The following is an 18,132-nucleotide window of genomic DNA, read 5'->3' on the forward strand; positions in this document are numbered from 1 at the left end:
CTCCCTCTCCCTCTGCCACTCCCCCTGCTCTCTCTCTCTCAAATAAATAAAATCTTTAGAAAAAAAAAAAAATCACAGTAAGATACCAGTATACACCTAGTAGAATGGTCTAAAGTTAAAAAGCCAAAAATACCAACTGTTGGCGAGGAGGTAGAGAAATCCAAACTCAAGACACTGCTGGGGAGAATGTAAGATGGTACAACCACTTCAGAGAAGAGTCTGACAGTTACTTGAAAGGCTAAACATACACTTGTTATGTCCCAGCCATTCCACAGCTAGGTATGTACCCAAGAGAAAGGGAAATAAATGTCCATATAAAGGTTAAGTACATAAAAGTTAACAGCAGCTTTATTTGTAATAGCCGAAAATTGAAAATAACAGGCAGATAAACAAATTGTGGTATACCCATTCGATGGAGTACTACTCAGCAATAAAAAGAAATGAACTATTGATACATGTAACATGAGTGAATCTCAAAATAATTAGGCTAAGTGAAAAAAAAAAAAAACAGACCAAAAAGAATACATGACTACATGATTCCATTTATATCAAATTCTGAAAAACACACACTGATCTGTAGTGACAGAAAGCAGATTAGTGGTTGCCTATGGCTGGAGGGGGAAGGAAAAGATTGATATAAAGAGGCAAAAAAGAATTTTTGGTATGATGGGAATATTCTGTACTTTGATCATGGTGGTGATTAACTGTACATGTCTGTCCAAACTCATAGAGCAATTCACTTTTTAAAGATTTTATTTATATTAGAGAGAGAGAGAGAGGGCATGCAAGTGAGGGGAGGAGCAGAGGGGGAAGGAGAGGGAGGGGGAAGGAATCCCAAGCAGACTCTGCGCTGAGCACAGAGCCTGATGTATGTGGGGCTCAATCTCACGACCCTGAGATCATGACCTGAGTTGAAACCAAGAGTCAGATGTTTAACCGGCTGAGCCACCCAGGCACCCCAGCAGTTCATTTTTTTAAAATGGTGAATGCTGAGGCACATGGCTGGCTCAGTCAGGAGAGCATGCAACGACTGATCTCAGGGTGGTGGGTTCAAGCCCCATGTTGGACGTAAAGCTTACTTAAAAAAAAAGAACGAATAAATAAAATAAAATGGTGAATGCTACGATTTGTATGCTAATAAGCCTGACTCAAAAAAAAAAAAAAAAAGATGCAGTTACAACTGAAATACCCCTAGAAACCCAACCTGCCCATCACATGACACTGCATTTGACACTACCCATCACAGCCACTCCGTACTCAAGGTGAAGATCGCTAGCTCTCCATTGGACATCACCAATGGGCAAACCCCCAGGCTAAAGACACCAGGTGAGGCCCATGAGGCCCACCACTGGCCTGGGGATTATAGTTCCCAGACGCAGAAAACCAGCTCACATTTCAGTGCAGTTCAATTCCCAAAGCCTCAGTCTCCCTGGTCATCAGTGGAGGTCCCCAGGCAGCGGCCACCCCATCTGTGGAATGTCAGGCCCCAGCCGCTCAGGGGTCCCTATGCAGCTTGAGAGTCAGGAGCAAGCAAGGTCTGCACACACCTGGCCAGCAGCCAGCAGTGGTCGGAGATTTACCATAAAGATGCTGTGAGCTGATGTGACCCGACACCCCGCTCTGGTGAGTGGGGTGGTCAATTATTAACACCTGCTCAAGGTGGAAATTTCTCCTTTTCTTTTAATCTCTAACGCTGGACCTTGCCGCCTGCTCGGCCTGTTCTGGAAACAAACTCTGTCACAGACAAAAGCACCCAGGAACTGGTCTACGGCTTGACTCTGGGCCAGAAAGGGGAGAGAGAGGAAGGTGACTTGGGCCCAAGATCTGGGCTCTTTCACTGGTACCCAACTTGTAAAGAACCAGGCGGCAGTCTGGCCTGGCCATGGCCCACTTAAAATGCCAAAGCGTGTCACTGTGTTTCCAAAGCAGGACTGAGCACAAAACTGGAAGAAATGGACAGACACACACACCATGATTAAAACTTTTCAACTTAATCTTTCATTCAACTGCTCATCACATAGTCTGCTAAGTGAGGGTGCAGAGATTTGTGGACACATTTCTTACCGTCTTTGCCTTGGGCCTTTGGCTCTGACAATTTGCCCTCATGAAAAGTTAATGGGTGTCTATGTCTGCCTGCCTCTGTTTGCTAAACCTGATCCTGGCCAGGAGAGCAGAAAAGAGGACAGAGCTCACTTGAGCTCACACTTCTCTCCAGCTCTTCAAGTGGAAAAAAGGCACGGCCGTTTTCTTGAATCGGAGCTCTAAAGAAACCTGGTACTGTATCCACCACACATATTTGTGGACTAGATATACAACAGCCTTGTTTGCCCTATAATTTAGAGTTCCGGCCTGGAGTCCAACAAGAGAGAAAGCTTCTGGTTCTAAACATAGCCCTGAACCCAAGAGGAATTCTGGTGTCTTAAAATCATCTAATTGCTCGACAATCTTGCCAATGTTCTTCCAAGCCAGCCTAAGTATGAGTATGGGATTTGGTTACCGTGTTGGCTTTTATCTAGAGTATGAATGTGCAAGGGTACTTTCGTGTGTTCCCCACAGCAGGCTCCCAAGGAGGGCAGGGTGGCTGGGTCATCTGTGCGCACAGAGGGAGCCAAGAGGCTCAGGGACACAGGGCCTGGGACCAGCAGGGCAGCCTCTGAACTGAATTAAACACTCTATGACAATGGCTCACATTTGGGTCTAAGAGCCATCCCTTGAACCCAGGCCCCCACTGACCAGAAGGGGACAGGGTGTCCTCCGAACTAAGAATTGTGAAGGGGTCAAAGGATGGGTCTAAAATGGATGAGGGATCCACATGCTTGACCCACTCTGGGGCTCCAGGTAGCTCGGCCCACTCTCACCCCACAGTCCTCTTCTCAGAGAGTGGTCCCTTTGAGGCGAGTGGCATCCTATCATACCGGGGTCACTCACAGACCTGCCTGGCACATTGGGAGATGCTAAATGCACAAACCAAGGAACCCCATCTCCTCACCCAGGCTCAAAGCAAGACTGAGGCCTCTATACCCAGGCTCGAACAGCCACTCCTGGGCTCCAACCCTCGCGACCTCCAGCTGCCCCCCAAGCCACACTCTCTGAGAGTTTCCAAGTATCTCCCCCCATACAAGAGGGCTGATGTACAAAGCCAAAGTTTTCAAAGGAGTGAAAGGATTGCCCTGATAAGCAGGAACTGGAAAGTCATTCCAACATCCAAACATGCCCCCCAGAGACAACAGTGGAGCTGGGAAGGTCTGTCTCACCGCAGTGGCATACCCAGGTGACGGGAGCTCTGGCGGGAGAAAGGAGCAAGGATGAGCGGGGGAAGACCTGGCGACTGCAAACGGGTGGAGGCCATGAGAGAGCAAGCGGGCCATCATGCAGCGAGAACTTTCCTTGGCACAGAGGGGGCCCCTGGCCCTCCTCCCTGGAGGGGTGCTGAGGGAGCAGGAAAACGCCCCAGGCCTTTAGAGGCTGATGCCCTCCAGGCCCTCACACCTGGTATAGCCAGAAACACACACAGGTGGGCTACAAGGCAGAGCCAGGGGCCAGTGACAGGGACCAGAAGAAGGAAGAGGGCAGGGGTGGGGTGGAGTCATCCACACGGCCCGGGAGGCCTCAGGAGAAGGCAGGCCCGTCACGGGCCTGTGCTCGGGCCAGAGAACACCTGCTGAGTCTGCCCCGGAGCTCGTGGAGCAGACGTGGCCTCTGGAGCACTTGCGCAAACGATGCTATTGACAAGCAGAGAAGCTGTCCCGCAGCCTCCATGGCGGTGTAAGACCATTCCCTCCGAACACGACCTGCTTCTTCCAGGGCCAGCTCTTGCTCAGTTCCGTCCCACAGATGTGACCATGGGCCCACTCCAGGCCAGGTGCTGAGCGCCTTAGGGTCACCTGTCCCCTCCGAGACAGAAACACCCACCCTCCCACTGCAAACACCTGAACCACGGCACCCGGGGAGGGAGATGAAGCCCAAGGACTGACTGGAGATTTTCTTTTAAAAGAATTAGACTGCTTTGAACTAATTTTAGACTTAGAGAAAAGTTGCAAAAAATAGTACAGAGAATTTCCATATATCCCTCCCCCAGGCTTCCCCAGCGCTAACATCTTACATAACCATTAGGACAATGATCAGAGCAGGAAATTAACCCTGGGACAATACCATTAACCAAACTAAGGGCCCCAGGTGAGCTTCACCAGTTTTTCTACTAATGTCCTTGGACCCTGCTGTGCCAGAATCCCAACCAGGACCTCACGCTGCATTATTTCTCCTTGGTCTCCTGCAATCTGGGTCAGCTCCTCAGTTTTCCCTTGTCTTTCATGACCTTGACACTTTTGAAGAGTACTGATCCGTTCTGCTGTCAAATGTCCCTTGATGTGGTCTGTCCCGATGTTTTCTCATGATCGGGAAGAGGTTATCCATTTTTTGACGAGAACACCACAAAAGCGAACCGCCTGACATCGCAGAATTCGTGTGGGCAGGACATATTACCAGTGGCGTTGACCTTGACCGATGGTGATGACCTCTCTGCCAGGCTTCTCCAATGCGAAAATACATCTTTCCCTGTGTAGTTCATCTTGGCTTTTTTAAAATGTGGCTTTTTAAAAGGGAACGTGTTGTTGTCATTACAAACTCCGTGCCGTCAGCCCAGCCTGCTGATGGCTGCAGCTGCCCCACAGATGAGAGGCAGCTAATGAAGATGAGCAGCAGAGCCGACGTCTCTAGAAGACGCCGAAGCTCTCGGTGACAAAGAGGAACAGTAGCAGTTTATTTATAGATCCACTTGAAGACAGCTCATTGTAACTACTGGGGTTGAATTTTTAAAACCTCGGGAACAAAGGCTGGCTATTTTAAACTCTCCTTGCACTTAGTTCAATGGAGAGTGTCAGAGGCACCGACCACACCCGGGCATCACTCCCAAGCTTGGCAATTCAGAATTTGTGTAGCATCTCAGGACACGAGTGCAGCCTGCCAAGACAGATAACCACCACCGGCTCTGCCTGCCCTACGGAGGCAGTGGGCCTCTAATGGGCCAAAGCCCTCACCCCCAGGGAAGAGTCGAGGGAGGCTGCATCCCACAGGGTCTCTCAGCCTCCCCTTCCTGGAAAAGTAACTTGCACACAGCTGTTGTGAACCAAGGTTACATCACCTCTCTCCCTGCCTCCCCCTGCAGGCTCCAAAGAGGGACAGCGCCCTCCAGCGGATGCCTGCTCCAGGACAGCCGGCACCAGCTGACACATCTCCAGGCTGGAACAAGGTGTCCTGGAGCTCGCAGGATACAAATGTCCCGGAGGACAGTGGGAGAGTGGCACCCTGGAGCTCCTCCTGCCCCCAGCCCAACTGTGCCTCTAGTCAAGACTGCTTGATCTCTCCAGGCACCAGAACCATGGTGGGGAAGGGAGACGTGGGTTTTCTCAAAGCCTCCCACATCCTTATTCGAACAAAAAGCACAGAGCCATATTCTTGACACAATGTGGAAAAATGTGAGTATGGACTAGGCATTTGATAGTAAGGGATTATTAATTTTGTTGGATGTGACAAGAGCACTGCAGTTATATAACCAAGAAAAGTCTTTATTTAGGGTAAAATAATTTATCTGGGATTAAACAAAAATACTCCAACTCTCCTAAAAAAAATGGGGGGAGGGAGATGAACAAAATAGATTGGCAAAATGCTGAAGCTAGATGAAAGATACATGGAGGTCTGTTACACTATTCTACTTTTTGTGCTAGCTTGAAATTTTCTACAATATAAAGGTTTTTGTTTTGTTTTATTTAGTAAAAAAGAAAAAGCTCCCAGGTGACTGGAATGAGCTGTGGAGCTGAGGCCAGGTGAGTGAGACCCCGGGAAGAAGCTGAGGACGCGTCCCCAGCCTGGTGCCCTAGCATTTGCAAGCACAGAAGGCAGATTTGTCTGAATCCATCAATGTTCAGGCTGGTCTTTGGCACTGCCACAGAGAAATCCCCCAATGGCACCACAAGCATTCTGTGAACCCTGCAGCAATGTCCAGACCGTCAAAGAAACTAATTTTAAGATAATCTCCATGGAAACCATCTATTCTGATTTTTTCCATGGTAACCGATGAGAACACAAACACAAGCACTATCTAACACCCTTACACCACATGGGCCAATGCTGCCATCCAATCTGGAGAATTCAAGCTGCAAAGGGCTTTTTTCCACTGAAAATGAGAAGTACTGAAACTTCTAGTCCAGACATGCAGATTCTACCACGTCCATTGCCCAGTCACTGCCCATACCACCCCATGCACCTGCCCCCAAACTGACAAACCAGGCCAGAAAGTGGTTTCCTTCATTTAACCTGGGACCATCAAAAATACCAAAAGAAAGAGCCAGAGCCTGCCTCTTGCCTCATGGGCTCAACCCATGCTGCCCACAGACTGCAGGCATGTGTCCACTGAGCTCAGATCTCCAGAACATTCTGTGTTCCGGTGACAGGCTGGGCACCACAAAGAGACCAAGGCCCCAGCCCTCCAGGAAGACGACAGGCCAGCGAATAACTGACTACAGGAAAGAGGAGCTGCTCCAGCGAGCAGAGAGCGCTCCGGCAGGTGGGGCAGGAAGAATTCACAAGCTGTGGGGCCTCCCAGTGAAGGAAGGCTGCACGGAGGAGAGGTCATCTGGGAAGAAGTAAAACGGCTGAGTAGAGTTCTGCTGGGGAACAGGGGGCAGCCCAAAGAATCATAGTCAGACTTAAGCAACGGGGTCTCTTTTCCACTCGTGGCTCATTTCTTCCATTTTCAGGTTTCTGGGTTTGAAAAGACAGCACGGAACTAAAGAAGACCCTCAGACCCCAACAGCCTCAGTGGGTTGCCACCCCCTCTGACTTGCAACCACACGTGGTCCCTGTTGGCTCTCCTGCGAAGAAGACCCATTAGCATGGCCTGACAGGGCTGTAGATGCTTGTCACCACTGTCAGCAAAACGGCAGTGTCACAGCGTGGTCCTGGGTCATGTGTGCCTTGTAGTAAAGCATCACGATACATCATGACATGAGGACCCCACCACTGCCCACTGTCTTGCTCATTTCCCCATGGGCAGTGTGGAATCTCCACTGACCTTGAACCTGAGCTTTGGGTGCCAGTGGGAAAGGAAAACCTCAAAGAGTTATGAGACCCTTGGAAGAGATAATAGAGCTCTGAAAGCTGTGTGTGCGTGCCCAGGTTTATGCTCCGGATGTGTCCCCAAGCACGCAGAGCTAGAAGCAAGGGCCCTGTGGGTCCTGTGTGGATTCCAGAGTCAGGTTCTTTGATCTTCCTGACACTGTGAATGCCTTACCATGCCTTGCCTGGGGTTTCCGAGACCATGCCTCCTGTTGGTTTAAGTCATGAAATAGGCTCTCCTTCCTAAGCATCGTGTCACTCTCCTCTGGATAGGAGGAATGGATGAGAATTTTCCAGTGGCAGGAAACTCCCACTCCAAGGGGCCACTCCGAGAAGGGTGTATAGCCTCTGTCCCCTCCTATAGCCCCATCCTCTCACCGCCACTGCTGTTACCGCTGTTTTGGGACTTGGTCCTGTTCTTGCTACCTGGAGGCACTTCTCCAAAAGGCTCCAAAAAGCAGACCTTCACCTGAGGCCTTAGATGTTGAGCCACTAGCACCCAGGTCATCTCAAGCTCAGGGGCCAAAGACCAGCTTCCCTAGAGGCCCCGCAGTCTCTGGAGGATGGGGGCTGATGGAGGCACCCACTTATGCAGGGCAGGCGGCAGGGGCACTGAGGACAATAGGCAGGTGGTTCAAGAGCAGGTCACTGGACTGGTGCAGCAGCACTAATGGACGGAACAGGAGCCGAGACAGGAAGACTGGCAGCAGAGGCCCACGGAGGGCTGCACTGGGTACCACCCTCCCCCCAGTGCATCCTGGCTGGTAATAAAACCATCCATCTGCCATTTCTTTTACCACTAGACTGAGATTAGAACCAAAGCCATAGTACTTTTCCTCTTTTGGAAAGAGGCAGACTACAATTCTCCAAAATGGGCTGAAAGGGACCCCGATTCTCCAAGTGCTTCTCCCAAACTGTAATCCCCACGAGCCATGGAAACTTCCCAAGATGGTCAGAGACTCTCTTCTTCCCCCTATGTCCCCACCCAGGAAGCCATGGTCACAACTGGCTAGACTGTTTTCCAGTAGGCCAGTGACTCTCAGAGTGAGTCCCTGGACCATCGACACGACCTAGAAATTGCAAATTCCTACCAAGTCAGACACTCTGGGGATGGCGCAAGCTGTGTTTAACAAGCCCTCAGGGTGATTCGGAAGTACGCTGAGGTTTGAAAGCCACGGCGAGAGGCTTATTGCAATCCACGTGAAACGGTCAAAGGCTTGTCTCCTCGCTGCACTGCCAAAGGCAACTTCCCCCTTCCGGTAAGCACAGTCATTATTTAACATGCTCCTGGTAGCAGCCCTGACCCACCTCCCAGTAAACTCAGTTGTGGCCTCTGGAAGGAAAAGGAGAGGGGATCTGGCCTGCTTCCCAAGAGTGGATGCAACAGGTCAGAGCCTGAGGGATGGGCCCAGCCCAGCATGCTGATCCCCAGGCCCAGGGAGCCCCTCTGCAGGGAGCATCAGAATCTTTGGTGCTCCTAGACTTGGCACAGCCATGTTACCCCCACCCCCCCGGCCACTGTCCAAGGATGCTCTGACTCCACCGGGAACTTTCTCTAAAAATTGTAGCTTGGTAACAAATACTGAATCTTCTTTGTTTCTATTCTCCTCTGTCTTCCCACTGAAACTAAGAAATCCAGAGCACTTTCCATGACTTCCACTCCGGTAAAGGTGAGGAAAATGCAACCTGAGTGTGAAGTGAGGCATCTTGTCTGGGGGCCGCTGCCACCCAGTCAGCAAAGGCCACTGTGACCAGCCTACCCCTGCGCCTGCAGGATGATCTTTTACATGGTGAGCCGGGAAAATGGAAAACGCCCAAAGGATGTACCGTAGGCTGGTGGGAAGAAACCTGAGTACAGAGAAGCAAGACAAACTGCCTGAGGTTACAGGCGAGACTTGCCACGTCAGGCCAGGCTCCAGCTTCATCATGGATCAGCAAACAGGCGCGGTACAGCTCTTACACTGCCAACCAAGTGGTTACAGGCTGTCAGGAGTCTGGACCCCATGAAACCAGCCCTCTTCCAAGATGCCTAAGTGCCTGAGCCTATCCCGACTCACCTGCTGACAAGAGCCCCTTTTACTAGTCCTGGGAAATTCAGAGCCAGAATCAGGGTCAGTTGGAAGAAAGGAGAGGCTCCCTTCTAAGACACATAAATCTGGGGTTCACTCTTGCTGTAAACACCCACAATGCCCTGTCTGCCAAGCATCCCCTTGAATCCATACCTCTCCCCACTACTGAAAGCAAATGCCAGCCAGAAATCTGTGTTCTCAGCAAGAGACCCCAGTCCTCCATGCTCCCAAACAGAGGGAAATCCACAAGGCAGGTGGAAATGGACCCCATCCCCTGCCTCAACTCTGACCCCTCAGACTACATGCCTGGGGTGAGAACCCAGGAGCCTCAGATCCTCAGCATGGAGGAAGATTCAGTGCCAAGACTGGAATCGGAGCCCAAGAACCCTTATGTCAAGCCCACACCTGGGTCGCACCCCAAAACAGAAAGCAGGAGTGGAAGCATGGGTGCAGGAGGTGGCTGGGGCTTCACTCTTGGAAGCAGAGGAACTAGGAAGAAGAAACAGGGAAGGCGGAGCCTTCAGGTCAGGTATTCTTGGCTAACCTCGTCTCCTCCTCCTGGGGACAGTTCTAGCACTGAGGGTCTGGGGGTCCCAGCCAGTTTGCTCTGAGGAGTCATGGGGGTGGCAGAGGAAGAGAAGCCTGTTTCCATTCACCTCATGGATTTGCCTTTGCATCTGGGAGCACAGAGGACTTGGGTCTCTCATCAAGAAGCAGAACCAGGGCGCCTGGGTGGCTCAGTTGGTTAAGCGACTACCTTCGGCTCAGGTCATGATCCTGGAGTCCCGGGATCGAGTCCCACATCGGGCTCCCTGCTTGGCAGGGAGTCTGCTTCTCCCTCTGACCCTCTTCCCTCTCGTGCTCTCTATCTCTCATTCTCTCTCTCTCAAACAAATAAATAAAATCTTAAAAAAAAAAAAAAAGCAGAACCAATTCCTGCAAGGGTCTAAAACCCTCACTGGACCTCACAAAGACGACCTGCAGAGAGGAGTCAACATTGAAAATTATCTCAGTCAGAATCGCCCCCTCTACTGCATGTTGTCCCCCACCTCAGCAAGTTGGGAACACACAATCACCCCAACCAGGCAGGGGGCTCATCCTGCTCTCAGTCTGACAGAGGAAGGAAGAGGAACATTTTAAAAATAGCTAAAGCTTGGTGAGCACTTGCCATGTGCCAGGCACGGTTCCAAGTGCCTGCTTGGCATGTACCACCTCGTGAAATCTCATGAAGGAGGGCCGGGCGTCTCCCCACCTGAAGTTGAAGGGCCCCAGAATTCAAGGTTACTGTCTGAACTGGAGGGCAGCCAGCCCTGAGAACTCAGGAAGCAGTTTTCAGTTTTCCTGAATTACCTGGAATTCTGCATTCTTCCCCTCCCACCCCGCCCAGCACAACCTTCCTTCACAATTGCATAATGGGCTCTCAGGTGCTTGGAGGAAAGGCAAGAAGAAGAGTAAATCGGAACAAATGCATCTTTGTTATTAAAAGTGGTTTTAAAAATGCTTCTGTGGTTGAGGCAGAAATCAGTCCTACGGCAGCTGGGCTTGGGGAGCTGGGACCAAATCCAAGGTCAGCCAAGACACGGTGACCCTGATGCGTCACGGGCTGGCCCCAAAGCACTAATGGCAGGAGGGAGCTAGAACCTGAGTGGCTGAGTGCAGAGAGGATGAAGGGAGGCCTGTACTGCTACACAGGGCGGAGGTGAGCACCAGACCCTTGAAGACAGCAGCACGGGCACCTGCTGCAGACCACTTGCAGGGCCCACCCCCTGCCCCCACACATGCCCCTCTGGGAGGCACTCATCTGCCCATAAGCAGCCCTCCCGACCTTCCTCCAGCCTTGCAGCATGTCACAGGGCAGAACGTGGAGCTCCCTGGCCACCCTCAGCCCAGCTATTAGGCTGGAGTCCTTCCTCTGCAGCCTTCCAAGCAGAAAAAGCTCCCCAGCCACAGCCCTAAACTCTCTCCTCCACAACTCAGCCAGGAATAGAGGGAAAATGGAACCCATTATTCTCATTCTGAAGGGCTGGGAAATGGCTTGTGCTTTTCAACATGAAATGTGCCTAAAAATAAGCTGTGAATTTCAACCAGAGGTTGAAAATAGCTCTGGCAGTGAACAGAGCTCTGTTCAGAGTGAGCTCAAGGATGGCCTTCATTCCAAGAGTGAGAATGGAATGCTGCAGTCCGAGCAAGGGTCCTGGGCAGGGGGCTTTCCAGGGCAGAGGGGCCGTCACTCGCTCACAGGGCTGCCCTTGCCATGCTCCACTGGTGGAGGCGTGCCCTCCAGCTTTAGAATGCCATACTCTATGAGACACACAGTACCTGAGTTGGTGGCTCCATAAGATCCTCAAATGCCCAAGTGTGTCTCGGGCAGCTTTAGGGCCTCAGGCCCAGGGGATAAACAGAGCTAGCGGGGGAGAGGGTCATAGCTGAGCCAAGCCACCCTGGCCAGCCACCAAACCACTCACCAGTTACTATCTCAGAGCCAGGGAAGGCAGCAGGCAGAGAGGGCAAGAATACATCCAATGGTAAGTAAAGGAAACCAAGTTGCTAAAGGTCTTTTTTTGTTGTTTACCGTCACCTCTGGAAGATTCCAGTTTGACAGGCCAAAACATTTCTATACAATAGACTTCTATTAGAAACAGTCTAGAGACCTGAGCCCCAGCTGCCAGGGGAGCCCAAATCTGGCCCAACTGAGCAGGGGCAGGAGCTCGAGTCATCACACTCGGGGCCGCGCTCCGCCTGCCACAGAGACAGCCCTGACCACCCCCCCCCCCCCCCCGCCCACATTCCTACACTCCTCCTGCCGCTGCATTCACTTCCTTTCTGGGCTCACTCCCGAGGCAGGAGTTAGTGTAGTGGTTCTCCACTGGGGGCCATTCTGCCCCACCGGAAGAGATCTGGCAACGCCTGAAGACATTTTGGGTTGTCACAATGAAGGGGGGGCAGGGAGTGCTACCGGCAGCTAGTGGGGAGAGGCCAGGGATGCTGTTAAACAACCCGCAAGGCCCAGAACAGCCCCCGCAGCAGCCAAGGCTGGGTCCGCTGGAGCGGCGGGAACTCGTCGGATGCACCCGTTCCTGGCACATGGCTACAGGGCACCTAGGCTCCCGGGGCAGCTGAGACACTCTGGCCAGCCATGGAATTGGTCACCAACTCAGTGCCAGGGAAGCCCCAGGGCAGGAAAGGTGAGACTATACTCGTCAGCTTCCCTTCCCACCACAGGGGCAAACCTAACCGCTGGGCAGGGCCGGACCAACTGGCTTCCCTGGGCATGCGGGGCTGAAAGAACTCCATGGACGACAGTGGTGATGGTTGGACAACAGTGTGGATGTACGCTTTGGCATGGGTATGTGTCTGCATGAGGGGCCATAAACCTCCTCAGCATCCCAAAGTGGCTTGTGACAAATAAGGGAAAAGCCATAAACAACAATTTTAGGACTCATAAGTCAAGTCACTGTGCAGGTTAGCAGAGTTCACCTACGTCCCACATGGGCTCCTCAGAGCCTGCCTAGGAAAGTACTCAGGTCCCACTGTAGAAACAGAGGCATGGGAAGAATGGGTGCTTTGTCTGGGACCACACAGCCAGGACTCAGATCCAGTTCTCTGAGCCCAGAGCCCATATCCTTTCCCCTGTGTGAGCACCACGTGGCGATGCCCAGTGGAACTGTGGCTGTATCTGTCGTGGGCCAGGAGGTAGTATGGGAATACACGGTTTTCCTGAGCACCAGTGAGCTATTCGCCCATCCATGCCAAACGCTGCCCTGTCCTGCTGGCTTCCCCCACCCTGAAGGCCTTCGTGCTAGATTATCAGGCCCCACAGCTCTGGGACACAGGGGTGCTCCATACCCCTTATCTGAGCAGGACTGAAGGGACAAGAAGCAGCTTGTCCAAGCCTCCTGCCTAATAACCACAAGAAAAGGAATATGGGATTCTCCCTTTGCTGGTGATTACTAACCATTCCCCAAGAGGCAGGTGGCAGTGCCCTCTCCTGGGACAGGGGGAGAGCTGCCAGGCAGCCCTCTAATGCCTACAGTTACTCGTTTGAGTCAGCCTTGCTCAGAGGGGCCAGTGTGGTGAGCCTCCAGGTCCAGGCATCCAGGCGGGTGACTAAGCTCCAGGCGTCTCAGCTGAGAATGAGAGTAGTACCTTTACCTGCCCAGCCTGGGCTTGGCTCACCGTAAATGCCCAGCACATGGGGAGCTGGAAAGGAGGTGGCACTCACCGCACAGGATCCAGTCCTGCAGTTTTTGAAAAATGCCTTTCTAGGCAGAAGACCAAAGAGCAGCAAGGAGACCGCCATGCAACCCAGTCATCCCCACCAGACCCAAAAGCTGAGAATCGGCTACTCATTAGCAAATGTGGAGAGAGAACAAAACCTCCCGGCCCAGATCAACCCTAGGAAGAAAAGCTTTAAATCTCAACCTGGCCTATTCCTAGAAGTAGCCCCAACACACAGAATGCGGCTGTGTGTGCGTGTCTGTGTGTGTGTGTGTCTCAGGCTGGGGTGGGGGATCCCTCTGCTGGAGCCAAAGAAAGGCCAGGATGGACTCAGAGGCTTCCTGGTTCTATTCTGGGCCAGCCTTGACTTGCTGGGGGCCTTGGGCAAACCGTTTCCTGTTGTTCAGGCCAGTTTCCGTAGGTGGGAGAGGCTACACTGCCTCCAGGGTCCAGGAGGGAGAGATTTAAACAGCCAGCAGCCACTGGGGCTTAAAACCCTCAGGGCTCCACATCCTTGGCTTGAAAGCTTATTTCAGCCAAAGTGGAATACAACTTTATTCAATGAGATCATATCAGTTATCAAATTTTTCCCCAAAACTATTTGTCAAAAAATATCGTTAACTATTTGAATTCAGGAACACTAAATGCCCTTTTACCTAAAAAGGTACTAAAAATGGTTTGTGGCTGAGGAACTTCCTTTCCATGGTGTAAAAAAAAAAAAAGAAAAGGGAAGTGAGAGCAACAGGGCTGAGCCTTTCCCATCCGTCCCAGCTGTGGCTCAGGCCCCACGCCCTCTAGGAACTCTCCACTGGGGTCGTGTGGCCCAAGGCTCGGCGTGGGACAGGTCCTTCCCTTCCTCAACCAACAGTAGCCTGTGCCATGGAAACACCACCCCCCCGCAAACACAGGGCCTCACACCCTGCAGTCTTCATGTCTTGTTTGTACATTCCAGATTTGAAACAAAGTACCACAAGTGCCAAAAGATTATTTGCTGTTCACCATGACCCACTGGAGTTTCAGGGCTCAGGACACGCCTACTGAGCCACTTACCAGATTCCCGGAGGACATGGCAGGCAGGGCTGGGGGCCTGTGCACTTTCAGGACTTCTCCATAATCCACAACATCAAAGTTACTCTTCCAAACCATTACCTGCCAAGAGCAACAAGCACAATGACATCACACCAGCCCTACTTCATGGAAGAAAGGAGCCAGGGGTGACTCCCAAAGTTCTGGGCCAGTTGCAAGACAGTCCCCACCTGACACCCCAGCTCAACTCTGGGACCTGTCCCACCTCCCCAGCTTTTTAGACAGGCCTCGAGAAGACCTGGTTGTGCCATCAGGATGGACTCACTGCATGCTGTCCCCAGGACTTTGCACTTGCTGGTCCCTCCCTGGAGGGTCCCAGCATAAGCGGAGCTGGCTCCTCAAGCTAAAGCGTCTGCTTCAGCAGCATCTTCTCCAAGAGACCTTCCCCAGTCTCCTGCTAATTTTTATCATAGCCGTCTATTGATTTCTTTCATTGCATCAGAGTCAACAGTTATTTAATGTCCCTTTCTCTCTTCCTCATTTATCACCTGTCTCCCCACTAAAACAGAAGCTCCCAAGGGTAGTGGCCTGGCTTTAAGTTACACCAGACCGCTACGGTTAAATTCCTGGGTCCACCCTTTACTGTGTGGCTCCAGGCAAGGGACTCAACCTCTCTGTGCCTCAGGTTCCTCATCTGTGAAGAGGGGATGATCCTACTTCCAACCTCACAGGAGACAGCTTGGCACAGACTCTCGTACCCAGGGAGCCATGGGTAACACACCCATTATTCCCCGGTCCACTTGAAGGATCTTTACGTCTTGGGGCTCCCCCAGCAAAAGGTTGGCAAACGGCCCTGGGGAGCAGGGGAGCAACAATGCTCCTGCTAGAAGGTGTCACCCCCAGGCGGCTGCCCTCTGCCAGGGTCACTTACAGGGTGGCAGGAGCTGTGGCGTGTGGCTGGTGCTCAACGGAGGCCACAGAAGGAGCCCCAAATCCATGTTAAGGTGAAAGCGCCACATGCCTGGGATGCTTTCCTGCTTGCGACGCAGCCACGAGCCTGGTTTTTTGGGAGGCTGCTTGCCACTCCCAGAGCAGCCCACTGTTTACTGCCCCCCGGCTGACGGGCACTTAAGGCCTTCATTCCTCCTGTTTACAAACAGAATTAGCACGTCCCCCACCCCCTTGTTTGTAGGGCCCTGTGTAACTGCACTAGTCCAACTGCTGAAAACATTCCTGGGAGGGGAAGAGACTCACATGTCTCTCCAAAACGGCTCTCAGAGCCAACTTTAAGAAGGCAGCCAGGGAGCTGAGGAGGGGCCAGAGTGGGCGGAAGCCCTACTTTCTACCAGGCTGCCTCTTGTACCATGTGACTTTCTTTTACCAGGACTATTTATAGTGTGACTTTACTGTACTATTTTCCCTTGTTTAAGCAATGAGCTAGGCCTCCACACTCGGGGACAGCTCAGGGGTCCCCCGGGCCTTCCTCCTTCCTTGTTTGGTTAGCGCAGGAACCAGTGCTGGGTGGGAAGACGCCCACGGTCTCTGATCCAGGCCGTGCCGAAAAAGCCTCCAATCACCTTCTGCTTTCCTGGCAGAAACTCCACCCGAGTCGGTCCACCCGGGGCCGGGGCTGGGGTTCGCTGGGGGGCCGGTGGGACTGGGCTGAGCAGTCAGAGCTGTGACGCCCCGCACCAAGAGAATGAACATTCTGGGCAGGAGGCACCAGGGCTGACAGGCAGAAAGCCTCGGCACAAAAGGTGACGAAATGGGACAGGACCTCCTCACACACATCTTCTCCCCGCAGCCAAGCAGCTTGAAAACGGTGCCCCTCAAATAGCCCACAAGCGGAGCACCCTGGGTCTGTGCACCTCACCCCATGTTTTAGCCTTCAAGGTCACTGAAAGTCCCCGAGGAAGCTGGTGAAACCTGGCCCATCCTCAAGGCGCCTTGGCCTCCTGTTCTCTTCTGATAAGTATCAGCCAACATTCCTCACACTGTTCTTTACTTACTTGTTCATCAGAACCTCCAGAAGCAAAATACTCCCCCGTTCTTGAAAAGGCAACAGTGGTGGCCGGACCCTATCAGAACAAACAAAAAAGAACAAACACCAAAGGTCACGCTAGCTTCCAAACGCACAGGAAGAAAACCAGCTCAAGAACGAGAGCCACAGCAGGACAAGGGTCTGAGGGCTTCATTGAGCCCCTAGTCCTCCCCAAGCTTTGGCAGAGGCACCTGTAGGAGCTCAGCCACGGGTGTCACTGCTGAGGCCTCTGTGCCCGAGCACGGCTGACAGCACAAAGGCCAGGCCACAGGGCGGTGGATGGGCAGAGAGGAATTAGCAGGACAGTGCACGCTGGTGGCCCTGCTGGGTTGACATCACCGTTCCCGCTTCCCAAGGACGAGCTTGGAGGTCAGAGAGGTGCACTGACTCATCCCAGGCCAAGCATGGGCTCCAGAACTTGGTCCCCCTGGCCCAGGCTGTGCTCCTCCCCCACACCACCCTGTAGCTGACCAGAGAAGCATGCGGCCCCAAGGAGGAGCCAATGAGCAGAAGCAGGGTGCTGTCAGGAAGTCCAGGGGACACAAGAGGCCCGAAGCAGGGCAGGAAGGAGGCTGGGGAGGGGATTATCAAAGGTCCCTGAGCAGAGGAGCAACAAGACGCATCGCCCCAGTGTGCATGTCACGTGCCTTATGTTAGGACCCTGGCGGGAGAAGTGCCTGCTCTGGCTTTCCCAGGGCAGAAGGTCTGCGTGACTACGGGAAGGGTGATGATGCCAGACCAGGGCAGGCAACACTTGGAGGGCCCGTGAGCACATCCAGACTTCGAAGAGCCGGGTGTGATCTCCCGGGAAAGGTGGAAGGCTCCTTCCCACATGCGTGACATCCACCGCAGAAAGATGCATGGAGCAAGAGTCTGTTCACACAACATGGTAGACCACCAACTCCTCCTAGCCAAGCTGTCAGTCTGCCAGTACCTGGCATTCCTCAAGCAAAACCAGAAAAAAGAGCTTCTCTCCTAACTGATGACAGCACGGCCACTGTCACAAAGAACACCTCCGTTCCTCCAGACCAGAGCAGGGGGCAGCAAGAGCCCCAGTTGCCCAAATGAGGTGCCTTCCGGCCATGGGCTGGTAGAAGCAATAGACACACGGACAAGAGGAACACTGGGGCGCACCTTCCACTCGATGCCAGAAAAGACCCGACAAGTTATGGGCTAGAAAAGGGATCTGTGGTCATGGAACAAGAAGAGCTTCGGCCTGCCCATAAGGGACAGGCAGGCGGAAAGCTGCCCCCTGGGCCTAAGCGGCCTGGACAGGACAGAACATTCTTCCACTTCCAGAATCTACCCATGGCTCCTCCTCTCCTAGATGCTCATAATGAGGGTGGTGAGAAAGAAAGTTAAGTACAAGGCCAGTTAACACTGACCTGCACTAACCCACTTAATCTTCGGAGGATGGTTTGCATGCTGACCCCTTCTACGGGTGACATGTCCCAGAGGGGAGACCAAGGCCTGAAAGGTCAGAGACAAAGCCTCCCCCCTGTGCCTCCCCCTGCCTTCTCTCACAGGCGGGGCTCCAAGGGCCCGGGGATCAGGGCAGCCAGGAGTCCTATGTGGCCATCCAATAGGACAAAGGAGATCCATCTGTCTGACTGGGAACAACGTCAATGACATCAGTGAGTGCAAAATGCCAGGTGCAAGGCATCA

At 52.7% G+C, this 18,132-nt stretch overlaps 1 protein-coding gene across 5 annotated transcripts in view; it reads right to left on the minus strand.

Moving 5' to 3' along the window:
- Positions 1 to 18,132, minus strand: part of POC1A (POC1 centriolar protein A) — a 71,278-nt gene that overhangs the window by 30,106 nt on the left and 23,040 nt on the right. For 4 of the 5 annotated variants that reach the window (XM_027585763.1, XM_027585761.2, XM_027585764.1 and 1 more), the window contains 2 exons: positions 16,436 to 16,504; positions 14,451 to 14,549 (listed from right to left, as the gene is read on the minus strand). The exons of the other annotated variant lie outside the window; for it this stretch is intronic. In XM_027585763.1, coding sequence (XP_027441564.1) covers positions 14,451 to 14,549; positions 16,436 to 16,504 — 168 coding nt within the window. The remainder of the gene's footprint in view (positions 1 to 14,450; positions 14,550 to 16,435; positions 16,505 to 18,132) is intronic. 5 annotated transcript variants of the gene reach the window in all.

This window comes from Zalophus californianus, chromosome 1, assembly GCF_009762305.2.
Source record: "Zalophus californianus isolate mZalCal1 chromosome 1, mZalCal1.pri.v2, whole genome shotgun sequence".
In the NCBI taxonomy this organism is placed as follows: Eukaryota; Metazoa; Chordata; class Mammalia; order Carnivora; family Otariidae; genus Zalophus; species Zalophus californianus.